Raw genomic sequence first — 20,480 nt, forward strand, 5'->3', positions numbered from 1 at the left:
ATCTGATCTTTTCTGTCATTGTTAATTTTTGGAAAAGAGACGCTTATTATCAAGAGTTGCCACTTTTCCACTAAATAAACTCCAAAATTTTATCTGATGCTGAAAAAGTGCTTTAACTTGTTCCTATTTAAGGAGTGTTTTCATATGGTAGTATAGTGGTTCTGATACTGAAATAGCAACTCCAGTTCAGTTCCCACTATGGTAAGTTGTTAAGTTAAATACAAGAAATCTGATCATTTATGGGCTGGCACCTGAAATAAATAACTGAAAACTGCCGGATTTTCATTAAATACTCAGCTGATGCACTAATGACTATGAAAGAAGGAACCTGTTGCCCCAATCCAGTATTGTATACACATGACTTCAGTCCCACATTATGTGATTGACTCTTACTGCCCTCTGGAGTGGCGAGTTGTAAAAGCAATGGGGGCGAAATTGCCCCTTTTCTGCGCCCCGTAGTGCTGGACTCAGTGCCGCGCTATCGTCCCAGGAGCGCCCCTCAAAGGAAGCGGAGTGCTGGAGACAGCACTCCGCTTCCTTTGAGGGGTGCACGGCCCAATTCCATGTCGGGGGTGGGACTTCCGGGCCGGGCGATAAAAGACCAGACTCCGGAACGTTACCGCCCCCAATCGGGGCGAGGAGCAATTTTGCCACCAATGCCTGTAAAGCAAGAAAGCAGCCAAACAGCATTGTGCACATCTAAAGAGCAGATAAATACACTGTTTTGTTTCTATACTCATAAAATATTCATGATATTTAGCTTTTTTTTTAAACTTTCTATCCATTAAACATTGAAAACAATTCCAGCTACCTTCCGAGAAACTCTTTGATTTGTTTTTAAAGCTGAATTAAGATATTTCTCCCAACAGGTTTCTGCAGCAGCTTCTGGCTGAAATTCTATGTGAGCCAGCTTTGCTTGCAACAGGCACAGTTCACCTTAGATCTGTTGTCTTAGGATAATGAGGATGAGCTGCTTGATAGTTGAAGTGTATTTTCTTACATGTATTGTCACGTGATTGAAGCCCAGCTTCATGGTCCTCACAGTCTGTGCTGTCAAATCTCGCTGCCTCTTCCTCTACAGCTTTCACTTTTATCTTCTTGACCAGGCTTTCAAGGTGTCCATAACTGTTCAGAACTTTTTCTGTATCATTTTCTGAATATATGAATAATAGGGATGCACCCTTATGAATCTCTTTCAGGTTTACCCCACATTTATTATTAGATACCTGACACACAGGTGGACACTGCTCTTTTTATCTTTGGTGTGCTAATTGGAGCTCTATCTTTCTGACAATAGATTTTATTGGGTGAAGATGCTGATGAAATAACTAAAGTTTTCACACATTTCTGTGCTTCCTTTGCATTTTTAAACAATTTTCTTTTCAAAGTTTATATTTGCTGGGGCTTCAGTTTAACGCTTAAAAACTAAATGGCCAATGATAAACTTACTGGTCTCCAGTTTTCTCACAGGTGTGCGCATTTACTTGGTGAAAAGTGGGCTTTGCTACCTTAGCTGAATTTTTCCATCAGATATCTTCAGGGGAACAGATTGCTTGTAAAAGTGTCAATAATTAATGCCTTTATATTAATACAGTACCAGAATCGTTTACCAGAATTAACCAAAAATCAACACTGGAGAGTTACAGTTCAGAAAGGAGACTAATTTTCTCTGCCACATTGTTTGGAATATTAGCTGGAATTTTCTGGAACTTATCGGCGTATCTACAGTGCAAAATCGGAGTTGTGCTGCTTTTTACTGAGAAAATTCACACGTAACTGATTTATGACGGTTTAATGCCGACACATCGCTAACGTGAACTTCCTGGATCGTTAATGCTGCTTCCGAGATACATCCGCTGAAGCTCTCTGCCAATCATTTATATAGCTTCGCCCCCATGCAAAAGACTAGCTCGAGTTACCTGCATTTACACCAGTAATGCGCTGGTGCAGATTTACCCCTCAAAATTTAGGTGCAGTGGGATCCGAAGTCACCCTTATAGCAGCATAACTGGAGAAATAACTGCATTTCTCAGATCTGATGCTTACTTTTTTTTAAATGAAAGAGAAACTTTTATAATTATTGACACTTTCTTATTCAAAAATACAATTTTTATTTCCATCTATAATAAAGAATTTTTACTGTTGAATAGAAATTGCAGTGTAAATCCATATGAAAAAATACTGGTCCAGTTCAGCAATACAATTATAAAAGTGGCTGTATGAAACCATATGATCCAGTTGAAGCTACTATTCAAATTTGGTTTCCTAAATATTCACATTTGGAGTTCCTGAATTAGTTGCACTTATTAAGGATTAACATAGCGAAGAACAAAGTTTAAATTATTAGAAAGTTTGATTATTTAAAGAAATATACAATGAAGTAAAATTGTTAGCATACAGATATATAAATTTGTTTTAGAGAATGACTAAAACAACCACCAATTTAAGTCTCTGTCCAGCCATCTAGAATATAGAATTTAGAGGGCAGGATGATATTGCTGAATTTGCATTTTTACGCCACTTTTTACATTCGGGCCTTGGCAAATGAGCTCCGCAGGAAATTTCGGTACAAGTTCCTGTCCGAAAAATTGATGCAGAAACCGGAGTAAATTTTGGCATCATTTCTGTATAAAGATCTGAGCCAATTACCCCTTAAATATTTCATTACTTATTAATAGCAATTGTGGGATAGACTATATGCTATGTATTACCATGTAATTATGATTCCACTGAAGCCTTGCTATTTGCACCAGTCTGTGTGGCAATGTTGTTTACATGTTGGCTAGCATTTGATATATTTTCAAATTTAGTGTCTTTAAATCATATGCAAGAACATAACATATTGAATGAGAGCTGTCCATTTGGCTCATCAAACCTGTTCCCTCTGCTGACCATGTACTATTTGTCCAGCCTACCCAACACATTGATGGAGGGAGCCAACCTCGGGTAAACCTAGAAGATATTAGACTCTATGACTGCCAAGGGTTACCAAACAGAATACCTTGAGCAGTTGCTTTTAGCAAGTGCCATCAGTGCGTGAATTATCATGTTCTTTGCAGTATTTGATCTATTTCCTCAACTTTGCTCTTCAATCCCATTCTTGAACTAACCCAAAATTTCTTAAGAATTGACAATACTTCACATTATTTTAAAGACTTGAATCATGTTCAGTCATTTTCCAGTTAAGACTCCAATTTAATTTTTGACTTGCCATGGTCCTAGTAACCTCTGCTGTAAATAAATTTATATTCACTCTAGCTACATTCCTTCCTATCGTACATCAGAAAAGTTTATTCAACAACAGTTGTATACGAATTCTTTAACATTCAAGTAATTTGTTTTCTCTTGAATATTGAGTTTTATTTAATCAATGTTTCATGTTTTGGGAATGCAAATTCAGCTTTCAAGCTCTTGCTGTGGCCCATTTCTGTTATCCCCTCTAACCTTTGACTGATATTTATATCCAAACATTTCAGTCAAAACATTGTTTTCTTGCACAAAGTTCAAAAGGAAAAAAAGTGACTTTGTTGCATTATTATTAGTATTGCACTAGTTAATCACAATTTCAAATTATTAGCTTGCATTTAATTTCATGTGCAAACATTCCATTAGTTAAATAATCTATATAATTCTTGGAAAAGATTGATTTTGAAACCAAAGCCTTGGGTCTTCAGGGCCACTGTGGTCGAACTTTTTTCTTGAATCCTCTTATGACCTTACATATCTATCGTACTCATTCAAAGTGACCGTTCAAGTCATTTTACTAGCAGCTGCCATTTCTTAATTTTACTGCAATGTAATGTTGATCTGTTGTAAAGATACTGTGTTGACAAGCGGCTGATGACCTAGTAAACATGTATTTTCTTGATGTAGAAGAATTAAAACTATTTGTCAGGAATTTCAAATGGTGCAGAGCCAATTACACTGTGAAACAAAATTGGCTTAATAACCAGTGTGGTGAGATAAAGACATCTTAATGTGGCTCATTAAGGTGGTAGTCTGAAACTCTTATTTAAATCCACTGAAACATTTATGTAACTGTCTAGGAGCAGGAGTTCCAATCAAAACAACACCAAGAGCTGGATATGGCACTGAAAAAAATAATTGCACAGAATAAGAAGGAAATTTCTGATCAGGAAAGGGTATGTCTTGCAAAGAAACAGCAGCTAATGAGAGGTAAGAGACTTTTGTGGAGTCATGATTTGTTAAATATGTAGAGCTGGAGTAGCAAAAAAAAATTGCTTTTTCTTAGTTTGTAATGTACATTAATGAAATTAGTATAGTTAGAGAATGAATTACTAAATATAGATATACACATTTCAAATCTTCACATTGGGCAACATGTACATGCAAAAGTTAGGATTGTTGGAATGATTTAAAATTCCACTGAGTCTACAGGGCTTTACATTAAAAATAATAACTCAGATGCTCCAGTGATTCAAATGAAGTTACCAAATGAGTGGCTGAGCCATCCAGACCAGAAACCTCTCCAGTTCAATCCCTCGTCTCTTGATATTTCAACTGAGCCAGGGCGAGACTAGAAGCTCTACAATTGGCTTCAACATTTAGGATTTACCTGCGATGCCCCCTGCTGTTAAATAAATTTATCAACACTTATGGTACCTGGAAAAATAAGAGGTCGAGCGTTCATAATTCCACCACAGGTATGAAGTTGAATGCAAAAAATCTTGATTATCTGCAGAAAAATTACCATGAAAACTTTCGGATATTGTAAACATTTCAGGGTAATGAAACTGCCTTTCAGTCAGGCCTACATATAACTCCAGTCCCACATTATCGGCTCAATTTTAATCCCCCACACCCAACGAGAATGCAACGTGCATGTTCTTAAAATATTAGTAGCATGGTACTGGTCTTGTCCACACTGCACTCACACCATGCCCAGTTTAATGGGTGCATGTTGGGCAGGGTTTGAGGCACTCTCCCCAGGTGGGGAAGGGCTTAATTGACATGCACAAATTGGGTACTGATTACGTCATTCAGATCCCAACTTTATTTTAACCTTGGTCTGCGTGACTCGTGCAAATGTCAATCACGCCTGGGGAAGCTGGCATGATGAAGCTTCGGGGGCAGAAAATTATATTTTGACTGTTTCCTTGTGGGCCACCTCCGGAAGCCACAATACATCCTTGGACTTTCTCCCTTCCTGACTCTGATCATGTCCATGCCCCTACCCTCCACTCATCAAACTGCCGGGAACGTTCCAGTGGATCCCTGCAGACACCCTCCTGACATGCTCACCCCTGCTACTGTGACATTCCACTGAGTCGGGTCTGTACTATGTCAGTGAGGAGTAAAAATGGCCCAAGTATCACTCTGGCAAGTCTGGGCAAGCCTGCCGTTTGTCTCACTCGCCACACACTTGCCTTCCCCTGCCCGTCCCGTACAGGTTAAAATCAAGGCTTGTGTGATTAATTACAGCCTCCAAAATGGATTAGCAAGCTAGAGCATCTAGGAATGAGCAATAAATGCCATCTAACCAGTATCTCCCACATCCCAAGACAAATTTTAGAAAAGATGCTCATTGTCCATGCTGTCACATGAATAAAAGCCAGTTGAACGAGGTATTGGAAAGTCCCCACTGCCTATGGAACGGAGTCATTGCTTTCAAGAAGGAAGAAGAGGGGAGAAAATGGCAAAGGGAGGAATGAACCAGATTATTTATGTTTTATACCATCTTCATTGCTTTATAACTAGTACATAACAGGTTACTGATATCAATATGATAGAAATGTATGCTACAAGGTTGCCCTCATTCAGTTCAGATTGTATAGCTGTAACACTTCCTGAACCTGCTTTTTTTTCTCGCTGCAGATAGGGAGGCTGCCATCTGGGAGCTGGAAGAGCACCATCTGCAGGAGAAACATCAGTTCCTCAAGCAGCAGTTGAAGGATCAATACTTTCTGCAAAGACATCAGCTGCTGAAGAAACATGAGAAGGTAAAAAAAAAATCTGGTTCAATATAGAAAAACATAAGTATCAATATGACCTGTAAGGATTGGATAATTTTTGTTTGTCTACAAAGATGGAGCAGTTTTAATCTCCATGATCAATGAATTTCACTAATGTTCAGCCAGTTTTGGGAGAGTCTTCCATCTTCTACACTTTACTTTTCGAATATCAACAATGTTAAATGTTTGAAAAAAGGAACAGATACTAAAGGAACTCTACAGCTGTTCTTATGCAAGTTAAATAATTGTATTTTTAACAGAAACAAAACTAATAATGGAGCAAGTAAATATACGATGAATTCCAGTTTGGGCAGTTCATTGTTTTAAGTGTTTGGTCGGACATAGCCTACAGTGGAAGCAGACTCATTTCCTTGTTCTGAACTAAACCTGCTGGATAGCAGGGAAAATACATCAGTCAACTCCAGAGTTGAAAAGACTATGCATTGAAATCCTGTCAACTCAAATTAGCATTTTTAATTCCTGTTTGCTCCATGTTTGTATGTCAAGTAGAAATTGATATTTACAGTATAATTAACCTTTGAATTATGGCAGAATTTTTGCATGAAAATAGGAATTTGAGCTGGATCATTTTGTTCAGAGATATCTGATCATAAAGTAGCAATTTTTCTGTAATTATTTCCCATAATATTCAACAGCAGAAATTTGTAGAAAGTGTTTCCAGTTGTTGAGAAAACACTTCCTACAGATTAAAAGAAATGAAGCATTCAAAATACTATTTCTATTAATTGGGAGAACTACTACTGGTTTAGTCATTATATGTTTTATTTGTTTTATCTTATTTTGACACATGACCCTGTTGCAGTGTTGAATTTTGTGTCCGTCAATCCATTTTCAATAGACATCAGGACCGAAATTGATAAATGAAGGGGAGAACTGGTTTTACCCCTCCACTTACTTATCTGTCCCAGACTCCGGCTTAGAGGACAGATGAGTGAACACGATCATAACCACAACCACCACCATCACTGCATTCTGGCCAACTTGCTGGAGTGCAAATATATATATATATATATATATATAATATATATATATAATATTTCAAACTTGCTAAAGCTTCCCAGGTTGCATGGATAAATGTATTGCCTGAGCCTTACGGAACGAGAAAAATCTTAGTTTATGCTGTGTTAGCAAATGTCTAGTCATGAAGCTCCAAATGGATGTCCTGAGGTAAAGATTATCCAGCTCCATGTAGCTAGCTGTGATACCTGCTAGAAAGTACACATTTGGACATCCAGTGAGGACATGATTTAACTAGCTATGATGCCCTTTTTAGATTGAATAATTTGCTGGCCCTCCGTGTTCAAACTCACGGGTGAAGAGGGGCTACTCGGATGAGTTAATGGAAAGCTATTGGTACTAAGTAGTACCATAGGATGGGTATAGCACCTTGAGGAGGAGGAGAAGAGAGAGAATATGCAGTAGGTAATGCAGGACAGGAAAGCTAATTCAAGAATACTGAGGGGTAACCTAGGTCATCTTTAGTTGTACGATCAATGGTATGTTCAGCCTTCTGCAGTGGAGTTTTGGCAATATTGCATTTCACGTACATACTGTCTCATTTTATTTACTTTGCATGGTTGACCCCTACAGGAGTTGGAGCAGATGCAGCGTTATAATCAGCGAATGATTGAGCAGCTAAAGATCAGACAGCAACAGGAAAAGAACAGACTTCCTAAAATCCAAAGAAGTGAGGGGAAGACTAGAATGGTGATGTACAAGAAGAGTTTGCGCATTAACTCTACAGGGAGTCACACAGAAGACAGAGAGAAAGTCAAACAGGTAGTTTGTGTGACCCAAGCTCAATACACTGAGGTGCTGCTTTGATATCCACCTGGCTATCATTATAGTTGCACAAAAGGCAAAAAAAGCACACAGCTCAAAATATTTCAGTCTGTTTTGTATTCCTTTCAAATTTGGAATTTACGAAAATAATGGATATAGCGGGGTGGATTACGTAGGTGGGGTGAGTGATGGTCAAGAGTTTTGCAAGGAAAACCCAAAAGTTGTGCAATTTTAACTCCGCTGTGTCTTTTGACCTTGACAGGTTCCCAGCCTGGGAGTCACCCTGGTTTGGCTTCCAGTTGGACGGGGAGCACTGCGGCGAAGGTCTGATCCCTGACCCCTGAGGGGTGGGTGGTCTGATTCCTGACCCTGGGGGCCTTTGTATTGGGCGGGGAGGGTGGGGGAAGCACTCCTGGTCCTCCTGGCCCACAAGCAATGCTGTGACAGCGCTTAACTTCTCCCTGAAGCTGTCCTGGCCTCACTTCAGTTGCAGGTTAAATTAGAAGCTGCCAGCTTCATTAACATATTTAAACTTTCAACCCCCCACCTGGGCATGGGTTGGCTGCCCACCCCTTGTCCCCCTTCCGTAAAACCCGGAATTCGGTGAGTTGAAGCCAGCTTCCCGACACGCTTGGAATTTTTCCCAATCTCTCTTGCTCATTTATATTAAAATTCCCCCCTATTAGTTTGCTCTGTGAACTTGCTGCTACTTTTTATTGCTTTAGATCAGGGGGGAATTTGAAGGAATTTTTTAAAATTCTGATTTCTCATTCCTCACTTTATCCTTCACTCTTGGTAGTCTGAACTGCAGTTTTCCGGTCTGAACTGCAGACATTCGTTAAAACAACTACTTCACATTGCCAATGACAATTTATGGTTTGTGAACAAAATGGGACCCCTCTGGTAGTGAAAATGAACCTTTGTGTGCTTGACCTGGTTCCAGACAGTCTCGTGCTTCAAATGGCATCAAATTCTGGTGCTACCTATTGCATCAAAACAATAAAATTCAAATTCTGGACTTCTTCAATTTACACACATGTTGAGTTAATGGGCTCTGGGGAAAAATATGTAATTTGCCTAATTAATTATCGTATAATGAATATTACCAATTAGATCTTTGCATGGTACGTGTTGCACTCATCGTATTTTTAACACCAAAAGAAGTACTCTGCTACAGTTCTCACAATTGCTTACATTTGGGAATGGTTGAAAATGTTTAAAAATCTTGAAATAACTTGCATATGTATATATAGCACCTTTCATGTACTCAGGAAGTCCTGGAGCACTTAAGTCAATGAAATACTTTTTGAGGTGCAGTCACTTTTTTAATCATTCACGGGATATGGACGTCTGTGCAAAGCATTTATTGCTCATCCCTAATTGCCCTTAACTGAGTGGCTTACCATTTCAGAGGGCAGTTAAGAGTCAAGCACATAGCTGTGGTTCTGGAGTCGCATATAGGCCAGACCGGGTAAGGATGACAGATTTCCTTCTCTAACAGATATTAATGAACCGGATGGGTTTTTACGACAAGCCGGTAATTAAATGGCCACCATTACTGATGCTAGCTTTTTGTTTTATTAACTGAATTTAAATTCCCCAGCTGCTGAGGTGGGATTTGAACTCGTCTCTCTGGATTTTTAGTTCACTATGCTACCATTCCCTCTCCTGTTGTAGGAGAATGTGGCAGACAATTTGTATACAGCAAGGCCCCACAAACAGCAATGAGATAAATTACCAAATAATCTGGGATCTTTTTTGGTGATGTTAGTTAGATGATTCCTCGGTTTAACATTTATCCAAGACAATTGTAACACTACCTCAGTACTATACTGAAATATCAGCCTAGATTATCTGCTTGTGGATCTTGAACACATGACCTTCTGGATATGATGAAAGAATAATACCACTGAGCCAAGTCTGACACCAAGCAATATTCTTTTATGTTATGGGCAACCTTATAAAGATGAGTGTAATCTGAATAATATATCAAGCTGGGGATTTCTTTCTCCCCAGTGGATTCTTTAAGATGAGTTATGTACTTGCATATTTAACCTATTGAATGCAAATCCATGTGTGGTAAAATTGAGTTTCTGCATTTTGACCAAGCTGCTTTTTATTATTTCACCATCCACAGTTGCTTCCATGCAGCTTTAGGTGGAAAGGTAATAGATTCCAGGTTACTCATTATTCAGTTTGAAATCTGACCGGAATGCTTGCTGTGGATTAGGAAGGGCAATTGTTCAAACTTCTAGGGGGTGAAATTCCACAGTGCCCCATTTGGAGGCGGTAACATCCGGGAGGCGGGACATTTTGTGCCAGGCACAGAAGTCCAGCCCTGCTCAAAAAATTTGGGTTACCGCCCCCAAAACGAAATGGAGCACAAAATAACACGCTCCACTTTCTTTCTGGGGCGATAGTAAGGCAAACGGGTCAGGAGCGGGGCACCACGCTACGTACTGGGCCGTGTAGCGCTACCGTGGAGGAGGAGCTCTTCCTTTCATTAAAGGGAAGGGCCCAAGCTGCAAACTCTGCAGTGAGGAAACAGGCCTCCCTGGACCACCGGAGAGAGGGGGTGCCGTGCCAACAGCCCAGCACTCAAGCAGAGTGTCAGGCTGACTGATCACGACACGTACCCTGTGATCGAAGCAGAAGAAATTCGACTTTTTTTTTAGATGGCCGCCACCTCCCCTTCAAGTATTGCCCCGCGAGCGGCCTGCAGCACGGTTCATGTCCCCTAAAGCTGTTGCTGGCATCGCCCGGCGCAGCTTTAGGGGGTGCTTCCCAATTGTTCCAGGGCGTTGCGCATACAGAGTGGGCGCTACGGGTTACCGCCGCCGTGGAATTTAGCAGGAGCCATTAGTGGCGTTGCTCCCGGGCAAAAGGTCGTTTGCGCTGCTAACGGGAGGCGCAAATGACCCCAAATTCTAAGCCCTACATTCTATACATGCCATAGTAATCTGACCCTCTTGATCTTTTTATCTCCGATTATGTACAAAATCCAGTAGGGTTTGTAGTGTATGACGAATGCCCTTGTTCAAAGAATGAAGGTGCCCTGACAAAACTAGGTAATTAACATTTACTTCCATTCCCTGGACATTACACTGTTATATGCACAGGTGGCTCAAAATGACTATTGTGAACCATATTGACCCTTCTCATTCTCTAACTTGTAATATGGTGTTGCTTTCAACAATAGTTTGGACTGCAAGAAGAGAAAAGGCAAAAGATGGAAAAGCAAAATCAGCAAATAAAGCATGAAGCCCAAATGAGAGACATGCAGCATACATGTGAGAATAATATCCAGGAACTCCAGCAGCTACAGGTACTCTGTTTAGCATTTTCTACAGGTCTTTACATGCACACGTCTGAATTTGTTTCTGTATAAAGCACATTGCAATCTCCTGGTTATTTATGATCATTTTCGTTTTTGGATGGTATACAGGAGCTGAGACTTGAATATTATATAATATTTTGACTTGTACAAGCCAGCTTGCTGTGGCTACAAAATCTGTGGTCCATTTTCTTCATGCTGTTTCAGAGAAAATGGGATGCTCATTTTCTGCAGTGACTGAGGGCTCAATTTTCCCCAGTATTTGCGCCATTTTTTTTGGAGTCGGCTGCTTTTTCTGGCCTAACTTAAAAATCACCAGTTTTCCCCAATCAATTTGCACCAGCGTTTTTTTTAGGTACGTTTTTTTTTTCTCAAAAGGGGGCGTTACCAGCCACCTACACCAGTTCTGCCCATTTAGGCAACTTTGGCCAGCTAATAGTTACTCCATTTCTACTTAGGCCAGCGTATGTGGCCTCTCGAGAAAACCCTTGCGGAGAGTTAAAGAAATCGGCGCAGGTAAGTACATCGGAGGCCATTTGGCCTGGGCTAGGGGAGCAGAGCGGCGGGAAGACATCGAAGAGGCTTGGCGGGGGAGTGTACTCACCGAAGCTGACCAGGAAGGCACCTCACTCGGAGCTCCATTGCGCATGAGCGGCCATTTCAACGACGGCAGTATTTTCCCCCGCGCATGAGCAGAAGGCCTGGCTCCTTTTTCCAGTGCAGACCGCAGGCTCCATCCCCCGAAGCGACTGGCCACACTACGCGGCTGCAGATTAGAGGCCAAACATCGGAGATTTTTTTCTGCCGCATTTATTTACCTAATTAAGCGGCGCAACTCTGACAATACGCCAAAAAATGGGCTCGGGGAAAATTGAGCCCTATAAACTGGCTATGCATCCTGACAGCAAGCTCACTGGGCCATTCTTGTATAGTAATTAATGAATGGTTTTGATGGGTACTATTATGTGCCGTCTGCTTTGGACAGTTGTCGGCTGCAACTTTAAAAATGAAACTAACAGACTTTAATGTCAGCCCACCTCCTCAGGTGAAATTCAGTGATTCCATTTTCTGTGGTTTTGTAAATTTGATGCAACTATCACAACGTTATGCCCCATTCTCTAGAAAAATGTCACGGCAGTCTATGCCATCTAAACACATGAACATAATATTGCAACCAAAGGAATTAAAATAGGCTAAGAAATGTGTTATGTAATGGAGATAAAGTGTCTAATGTATCAAAACAACTGAACCCTCTGTAGTTTCTGTTTAAAGCTTCCTGTAGATAACTTCAAGTCTTGATTCAAAGCATAATTTGAACACTAGTTACATATTGCTAAATGATTTGCATAAGGTGCAAGTTTGGCAGGAAGTCGAAACCGTAAAGCCATTATCAAAAGTGATCCAGTAATTCCCCAAGTATTCTCAGTAATTAACACCTCTCTTATAATTACAAACATGTATGGCCAACATTGTGAAGTTGATGTGTGGTTGCACCTTGAATTAAAAGGAATACTCTTTTTGAATACATAATGAAAATTTGATTTTTGCAAGCAATTGGATCCCTGTCCTGGGGAAGCTACAGATTTGGAATGTCAAGTGTGTAAATGGTATATACATTTTGGTTTACTTTTAAGAACATAAGAAATAGGAACAGGCCCCTCGAGCCTGCTCCGCCATTCAATGAGATCATGGCTGATCTGATCATGGACTCAGCTCCACTTCCCTGTCCGCTCCCCATAACCGCTTATCCCCTTATCGTTTAAGAAACTGTCCATTTCTGTCTTAAATTTATTCAATGTCCCAGCTTCCACAGCTCTCTGAGGCAGCGAATTCCACAGATTTACAACCCTGAAGAAATTTCTCCTCATCTGTTTTAAATAGGCGGCCCCTTATTCTAAGATTGTGCCCTCTAGTTCTAGTCTTCCCCCATCCTCTCTGCATCCGCCTTGTCAAGCTCCCTCATAATCTTATACGTTTCGATAAGGTCATCTATCATTCTTCTGAATTCCAATGAGTAGAGGCCCAACCTACTCAACCCTTCCTCATAAGTCAACCCCCTCATCCCCGGAATCAACCTAGTGAACCTTCTTTGAACCGCCTCCAAAGCAAGTATATCCTTTCGTAAATATGGAAACCAAAACTGTCGCAGTATTCCAGGTGTGGCCTCACCAATACCTTATATAGCTGGTTGTAGATTATCAATAACTGCAAATGAGATCACATGTAAAAGTAGATTTTGATATTTAGTAGTGCTTAGTCAATGTAAGAAACCCATGTGGCACATAATGATGGGCTACAGTAATTTAATTATCCCTAATTCTTTAGAATGAAAAGTGCCATCTTCTGATCGAACACGAGACCCAAAAGTTAAAAGCACTTGATGAAAACCACAACCAGCAACTCAAGGAATGGCAAGAAAAACTGAGGCCAAGAAAGAAAGTAAGTGGTTATGAATAGTCAAAAGGGTTAAATATGAAGCCTTTTTCATTGCTATATGGGTTCTTCTTAAAAAGGGGAATTTGAGAACTGCTCCTACATCAAGCTGTTTGTCTGTGAATGCTGTCCTTATAAAACAAGTCTGTATCAAGTGGGTTACATTTATTAAATTTGCATTATTTTAGAAAACAAAGCGGTCTTGTGTTTAACTTCTGATTACAGTGGCTCAAACGTGTGTGCCCCTCACCCCCTCAAAAAAAAAAACCTTTCCTCAGTAAGTTCTCTTCTGAAGGTGGAGGTTCCTGTGGAGGTGATTGGAGTGGGGAAGCTTACAGTCCTATGGGTGGCAGTAGCTGCCTGGTTCATTTCCCAAGTGGCTCTTTATCTCTAAGTCTTAAAATTTCTTATGAACATAAGAAATAGGAGCAGAAGTAGACTTTACGGACCATCGAGCCTGCTCCGCCATTCAATAAGATCATGGCTGATCATTGACCTCAACTCCACTCCCCGAGATTCCAAATATCTACTATTTCAGCCTTGAATAAATTCAGAAACTCGGCATCCACAGCCCTCTGGGGCAGAGAATTTCAAAGATTCACAACCTTCTGAGTGAAGAAATTCTTCCTCATTTCTGTCTTAAATGGCCTATCCCTTATCCTGATACTCCAGCCAGGGGAAACAACCTCTCAGCATCTACCCTGTTAATCCCCTTCAGAATCTTGTATGTTTCAATGAGATCACCTCTCATTCTTCTAAACTCTAGAGTGTATAGGCCCATTCTACCAAATCTATCCTCATAAGACAGCCCCCTCATCCCAGGAATCAATCTAGTGAACCTCCATTGTACCTCCTCGAAGGCAAGTATATCCTTCCTTAGATAAGGAGACCAAAATGTGCACAGTACTCCAGGTGTGGTCTCACCAAGGCCCTGTATAACTGTAGCAAGACTTCCTTACTCTTATACTCCAACCCCCTTGCAATAAAGAGCAACAATATTCACAGTCTGTTTAACTGTTGGGGGCCTTGGCAGCTGGGCCCAAGCGAGTTCATCACCCACAGACACAATTCCAATAAGGGTCTCATTTTTTCTTCCTGTTGCTAGCCTCAATGGATCTGCCTCGGTCATTAGGCACCTAGTGACGAGCTCTATATTGGCAATGGGAGGGGCCCAAGAGAAGTTGGTCTATTCATCACTTTGGTTGGGAAAGGGGCATGGACAAAAACTGAGACTAGCCTTTTGTTTCCTTGAGGCTCTTCTCGCCCCGCCGCTGGTGCACCGTCCGAAACCCTGTTTACCTGCATAAGTGGGCTGCACTTCTACTAACGTCATGGCAGCTGTGTGCGTGAAGCTCCAAGAAAGTCCCCAGAATCTCCTTTATGCTATGATTTTTGACTGAGTATATAGTAAGCGATAGATGGTTAGATTATGAAAATAAGTATGATTTTATAATATCTGCCTTTAGCTCATTTTATTAGATTTGAAATGTATCAGAACACCACATTATCAGAGGACGTTTGATTTAAAGTTATGAATTTGTAAGTTGTAACAATGGAAGCATTAATGGTCCAAAAACAATTTGTGCTACTCCAGTAATTCAGTAAACAAAGTCGGGTTTTACAGCTTTTAGTTCACCATCAAACACTAGTGATATTTTAAAAGGTTACTCGAAAAGATTAATACTACCTGATAAATCAAGAGTTTCTTTTGACGTCTGTGTTTCTGAATGTTTGTTTTTGTCAGAATTTTAACAGCAATGTATTTGATGCAGGCTTTGGAAGAAGAACTGACCCAGAAAAAAAAGGATCAGGAGATCTTCTTTAAACTTAGTGAAGAAGCAGAGTGTCAGAGTCCAAGTTCTCCAAACAAGGTTGCCAAATTTTTTCCCTTTACTTCAGAGCCATCCTAAGGAAGATCAGGATTCCATTACTTCTCTACGAACTCAGGATTACAGTGATATGAACAAGTCTTTAATTTATATTTTCTAAACTTAAATTGTATTCATGTTTTCTGATTTAGAATGGAGAGAAATACTGTATTTACTACTGAAATCTCAAAGAATATGAACCTTTGGATGTTACTGTGTTCATCGAAGAACCTTGCTATGAACAAAAATATATGCTCATATAGATGTACAAAAGTGTTCTTTAGTTGAGGGAGGCTTTTCTGTGCCTACTTCTAAATTCTTTGCTTGTTTTTCAAAGCTTCCTTGTCTGTATATGACCAGCTAACCAAGTGAGATAATGCAAGATTATAAAGCAAGTCTTTTTTAATCTGTTATTTAGTTCATATACCAAAAAGCAATTTTTACTAAATATTCCTAATACCTAATGAAGAATTGGGTTCAAGCAAAAAAAAATGTTAAATGAACCACTATGTTTAAAAAAAAATAAATAAATACTGCCAATAAAAGTTATAATCTGCAGCATTGGTCGCTGTTTGACTTTTATTTTACTACTCATGTTCAAAAGCACTTCTTGGTCATATCGCCAATCCTTCGCAATGACCGAGGATTGAGAGAATAAAACCATCAAGAAATGAGGACAATGCAAGGGAGCTAACTTGGGGGAGAGGAAGAGTAGAGAACATTTTTCAGCCAATGCATTGATATGCAGTTACATTCCTTGTCTCATTGAGCAGTGTTGAACAGTCAGATCATTCATTACCAGCAAAAACTGACTAATTCAATTTGACAACTTTTTTTATGGAACCTTACCCACTGAAATAGCCCAAGTACAGTTGAAATGACCATGGATGGAGTTCAGAGTGACGGAGGAATCCTAGTAGACTTGACGTCCAACCAATGCAGAGGAACAATCAACAAAGCCAGTAGAATATTGAGCGACACGGCCAAATCCATAGAGTACAATAGGATGTGCTGTAGTCAGATCTCACCTTGCGCACTCCATCTGGTTCTGGTTGCCACGGTGCAAAGGGAAAATTAAAGTGCTGGAGACAGTGCAGAGAAGAGCCAAGAGGCTGACCCCCAGTGTCAAAAGCCTGAGAATTGGAGAAACTTGAGATTTTCAGCCTGGAAAGGCACCAAAGAGGGAATTATAGAATCAAAGAATAGTACCGCACAAACGGAGGCCCATCAAATCTGCTCTGGCTCTTTCAAAGAGCAATCCAGTGAGTCCCACTCTTTTCTCCACCCTGCTCTTTCCCCATATCCTTGCAATATTTTCTTCAATTCCCTTTTGAAGGCTACTATTGAATCTGTAGCCACCAGCCTATTGGGCAGTGCATTCCAGATCTTAACCATACCTTGCGTAAAAATGTTTTTCCTCATGTCACCTCTGGTCCTTTGGCCAATCACCTTACATCTGTGCCTTCTGGTTATCGACCCTTCAGCCATTGCGAAAAGTATCTCTTCATTTACTTTTATCTAAACCTTTCATGATTTTAAACAACTGTATCAAATCTCCGCTTGCAGTTCTCTGTTCTAAGGAGAACAACCCCAGCTTCTCCAGTCTATCCATATAACTGTAATCCCTTGTCCCTGGAACAATTCTAGTATATCACTTCTCTAGAGCCTTCACATTCTTCGAAAGGTGTGGTGCCCAGATAGGGCCACAATACTCCAGCTGGGGCTGAACTTAGTGTTTTATATAGGTTTAACATATTAGCTGCTTTGTTAACCTGTCCTGCCACCTTGAAACATTTGTGCACTAACACCCCCAAGATGCCTCTTGTTTTTGCACCCCCTTTAAATTTGTACCATTTTAGCTTGTATTGTCTCGCCTCATTCTTCCTTCCAATATGCACCATCTCTCACTTTTCTGCGTTGATTTTCATCTGCCATGTGACTACCTATTCTACCAGGTTGTCTATGCCCTCTTGAAGTCCATTACTATCGTCCTCACTGTTATACTTCCAAGTTTTGTGTCATCTGCAGATTTCAAAATGGTGCCATGTACCCCCAAGTCGAAGTCATTAATGTATATCAAAAACAGCAGTGGTCTTAGTACTGAACCATAGGGAACTCAAGTGTATACCTCCCTCCAGTCTGTTAAAGCAACCATTCAGCACAATTCTCTGTTGTCTATCCCACAGCCAATTTTGTATCCATGCTGCTACTGCGCCTTTTATCCCATGGGCTTCAATTTTACTAAAAAGGCTAATATGTGGTACTTTGCCGTTTGCCTTTTGAAAGTCCATGTACACAACAGCAACAACTTGTATTTATATAGCACATTTAACATAGTAAAATGTCCCAATGCGCTTCACAGTAGTGTTACAAGACAAAACACATAATTTCTTATGTGGCTCGGTGTCAAATTTATGGCAGATGACCAAAAGCTTGGTCAAAGAGGTAAGTTTTAAGGAGTGTCTTAAAGGAGGAAAGAGAGGTGGAGAGGTTTAGGGAGGGAGTTTCAGAGCTTAAGAGTCCAGGCAGCTGAAGGTACAGCCATCAATGCAGTGATGCTCAAGAGGGCAGAATTTGAGGAGCACAGATATCTCTGAGGGCTGAGGCTGAAGGACAATCGAGATGGGAAGGGGCGATGTCAAAGAGGGATTTGTAAAGAAGGATGAGAATTTTGAAATCGAGGCGTTTAACCAGGAGCCAATGTAGGTCAGTGAGCACAGGTGATTGGTGAGCCGGATTTGTTGCGAGTTAAGACACGGGCAGCCGAGTTTTGGATGACCTCAAGTTTACGTAGGGTAGAATGTGGGAGGCCAGCCAGGAGTACGTTGGAGTAGTCTAATCTAGAGGTAACAAAGGCATGGATGAGAGATTCAGCAACAGATGAGTTGAGGTAGTGGCGGAGACAGGCAATGTTACGGAGGTGGCAATAGGCGGTTTTAGTTATACTGCGGATATGTGGTTGGAAGCTCATTTCAGGATCAAATATGACACCTAGGTTGCGAACAGTCTGGTTCAGCGTCACAAATCACGGAGAGGGATGGAGTCGGTGGCCAGGGGACGCAGTTTGTGGCAGGGACCAAAGACAATGGCTTTGGTCTTCACAATATTTAATTGGAGAAAATTTCTGCTCATCCAGTTCTGGATATCTGACAAGCAGTCTGACAATTTAGAGACCATGAAGGGGTCGAGATAAATGGTGAGGTAGAGCTGGATGTCAGTATACATGTGGAAAATGACGCCGTGTTTTCAGATGATGTGGCCATGGGGCAGCATATAGATGAGAAATAGAAGGGGGCCAAGGATAGATTCTTGGGGGACACCAGACGTAATGGTGCTGGAATGGGAAGAGAAGCCATTGCGGGTGATTCTCTGGCTATGATTAGATAAGACTGGAACCAGGCAAATGCGGTCCCACGTTGGAGGAGGATGGAGTTATCAACCATGTCAAAGGCTGCAGACAGGTCGAGAAGGACGAGGAGAGTTTACCTTTGTCATGTAAGAGAAAAATTTGGCATTAGGGGTACCAGTGGGACAAGGGTTAAAGTGCTGGTTCCTGCACCGACGCATAAGGAGGTAAAAGGCTTCTCTTCGGCCTTGCACATTCCAGTACCAAGGCTCCAGAAGTTGTTATTTCAATCTGTACCAGGACATTAGATAATATTCCGACAGGATACGATGTGAGAACCTAAACAGACATTGATATGACCTTGCGAAGAGGCTCGAGGCAGACTCACGGGCACCAAGGAGAATCAGTAAATTCTAACCTGATGAAGTCATCTTAGTAGGGCCTAAGGCTGCCTTGGGGTCTGTCAATCCAAAGTATTACTGATAAGGTAACCCAATTGAAGATCCGGGGGGGGTGCGAGGCGCGAGGCGAAAGGGTTTGTGAAATGTATAAATGATGTGATTTTGCTACACGAAGAGCATCTCCACTCAGGCGGCTGTGATGAGAGGTGTTCCCGGTCGTTCGTAATAAAAGTTATACCTTGCCATTCGTCTCTGCTAACTTCGAGAACTGCTACACGGGTTGGGGCGAGTGTCGACCCTCTATCTCAGGGGGCCCGCTCGTGGGAGGAGAGGCCTTCCAGTTTTCCCTTAGTCACAGTCACAAAGGATGTCATTTGTGACTTTGATGAGAGCCGTTCCTGTGGCAGGGGCGGAAACCAGATTGAAGGGAGTCAAACATGGAGTTCTGGGAAAAATGGGAACAGATTTTGGAGGTGACAACATGTTCAAGGACTTTGCAGAGGAATGGGGGGTTGGGGATGGGACGGTAGATTGCGAGCACCATGGGGTCAACTGTTGCATTTTTGAGGAGGGGGATGATGTCGGCAGATTTGAAGGAGGGGGAAAGTACCTGAGGAGAGAAAACCGTTAACAATGTCGGCTAACATAGCCAGAAAAGGAGGTTGGTTGGTCAGTTTAGTGGAAATGGAGTCAAAGAAGCAGGAAGTGGGTCTTGTGGACAAGATGAGCCTGGAGACGTCAAGAGGGGAGATCAAAGAGAAACTGGGGAAAGATGCAAGTTTAGTGCAGGGAGGAAACTTAGGGAATGTTTGGCTCAGTGGGCTAGGAGAAGGAAGGGAAATGGCACAGGCAGCAGATCGGATAGTCTCAATCTTTGAAACAAAGAAGTCCCTGAGCTCCTTATATTTATTGTTGGAGGTGAGTGTGGTGGAGACACGGGAGAGGGATTTAAGAAGGCAGTTTTCAGTAGAGGGTAGCCGAGGAATATCTTTGCATTACAGAATGATCCTGGAATAGTGAGCAGGTTTGGCAGACACGAGTAGAATCCAATAATGCTTTATGTACTCTAGCCTGATCTGGCGGTGAATGGCTAAACCAGTTGTCCACCACATCCATTCAAGCCTGCGCCCTTTGGACTTGAGGGAGTGAAGATGAGGGCCGTACCAGAAGGACTGGCCAGGGTGAGAGAGAGTAATGGTTTTAATAGGGACTAGGGTATCACAGATGGTGGTGAGGGTATGGTTGCAGAAATGTCATGGTGAATGAAGGGCCAAATGCTGGACAGTTTGAAATTGATAAGTGCAGTTGTAAGAGTTTTTTTCA

The 20,480-nt window shown here is 41.3% G+C and overlaps 1 protein-coding gene across 2 annotated transcripts in view; it reads left to right on the forward strand.

The window, feature by feature from the left end:
- Positions 1–15,962, forward strand: part of stk10 (serine/threonine kinase 10) — a 132,063-nt gene extending 116,101 nt beyond the window's left edge. For both annotated transcript variants that reach the window (XM_070878436.1, XM_070878438.1), the window contains 6 exons: positions 4,047–4,176; positions 5,836–5,960; positions 7,584–7,772; positions 10,975–11,100; positions 13,435–13,548; positions 15,315–15,962. In XM_070878436.1, the coding sequence (XP_070734537.1) occupies positions 4,047–4,176; positions 5,836–5,960; positions 7,584–7,772; positions 10,975–11,100; positions 13,435–13,548; positions 15,315–15,452 (822 nt within the window). In that variant the 3' untranslated portion in view covers positions 15,453–15,962. The remainder of the gene's footprint in view (positions 1–4,046; positions 4,177–5,835; positions 5,961–7,583; positions 7,773–10,974; positions 11,101–13,434; positions 13,549–15,314) is intronic.
- The last annotated feature ends 4,518 nt before the right edge of the window (positions 15,963–20,480 follow it).

Source organism: Pristiophorus japonicus, chromosome 4 (genome assembly GCF_044704955.1).
Source record: "Pristiophorus japonicus isolate sPriJap1 chromosome 4, sPriJap1.hap1, whole genome shotgun sequence".
Taxonomy (NCBI): domain Eukaryota; kingdom Metazoa; phylum Chordata; class Chondrichthyes; family Pristiophoridae; genus Pristiophorus; species Pristiophorus japonicus.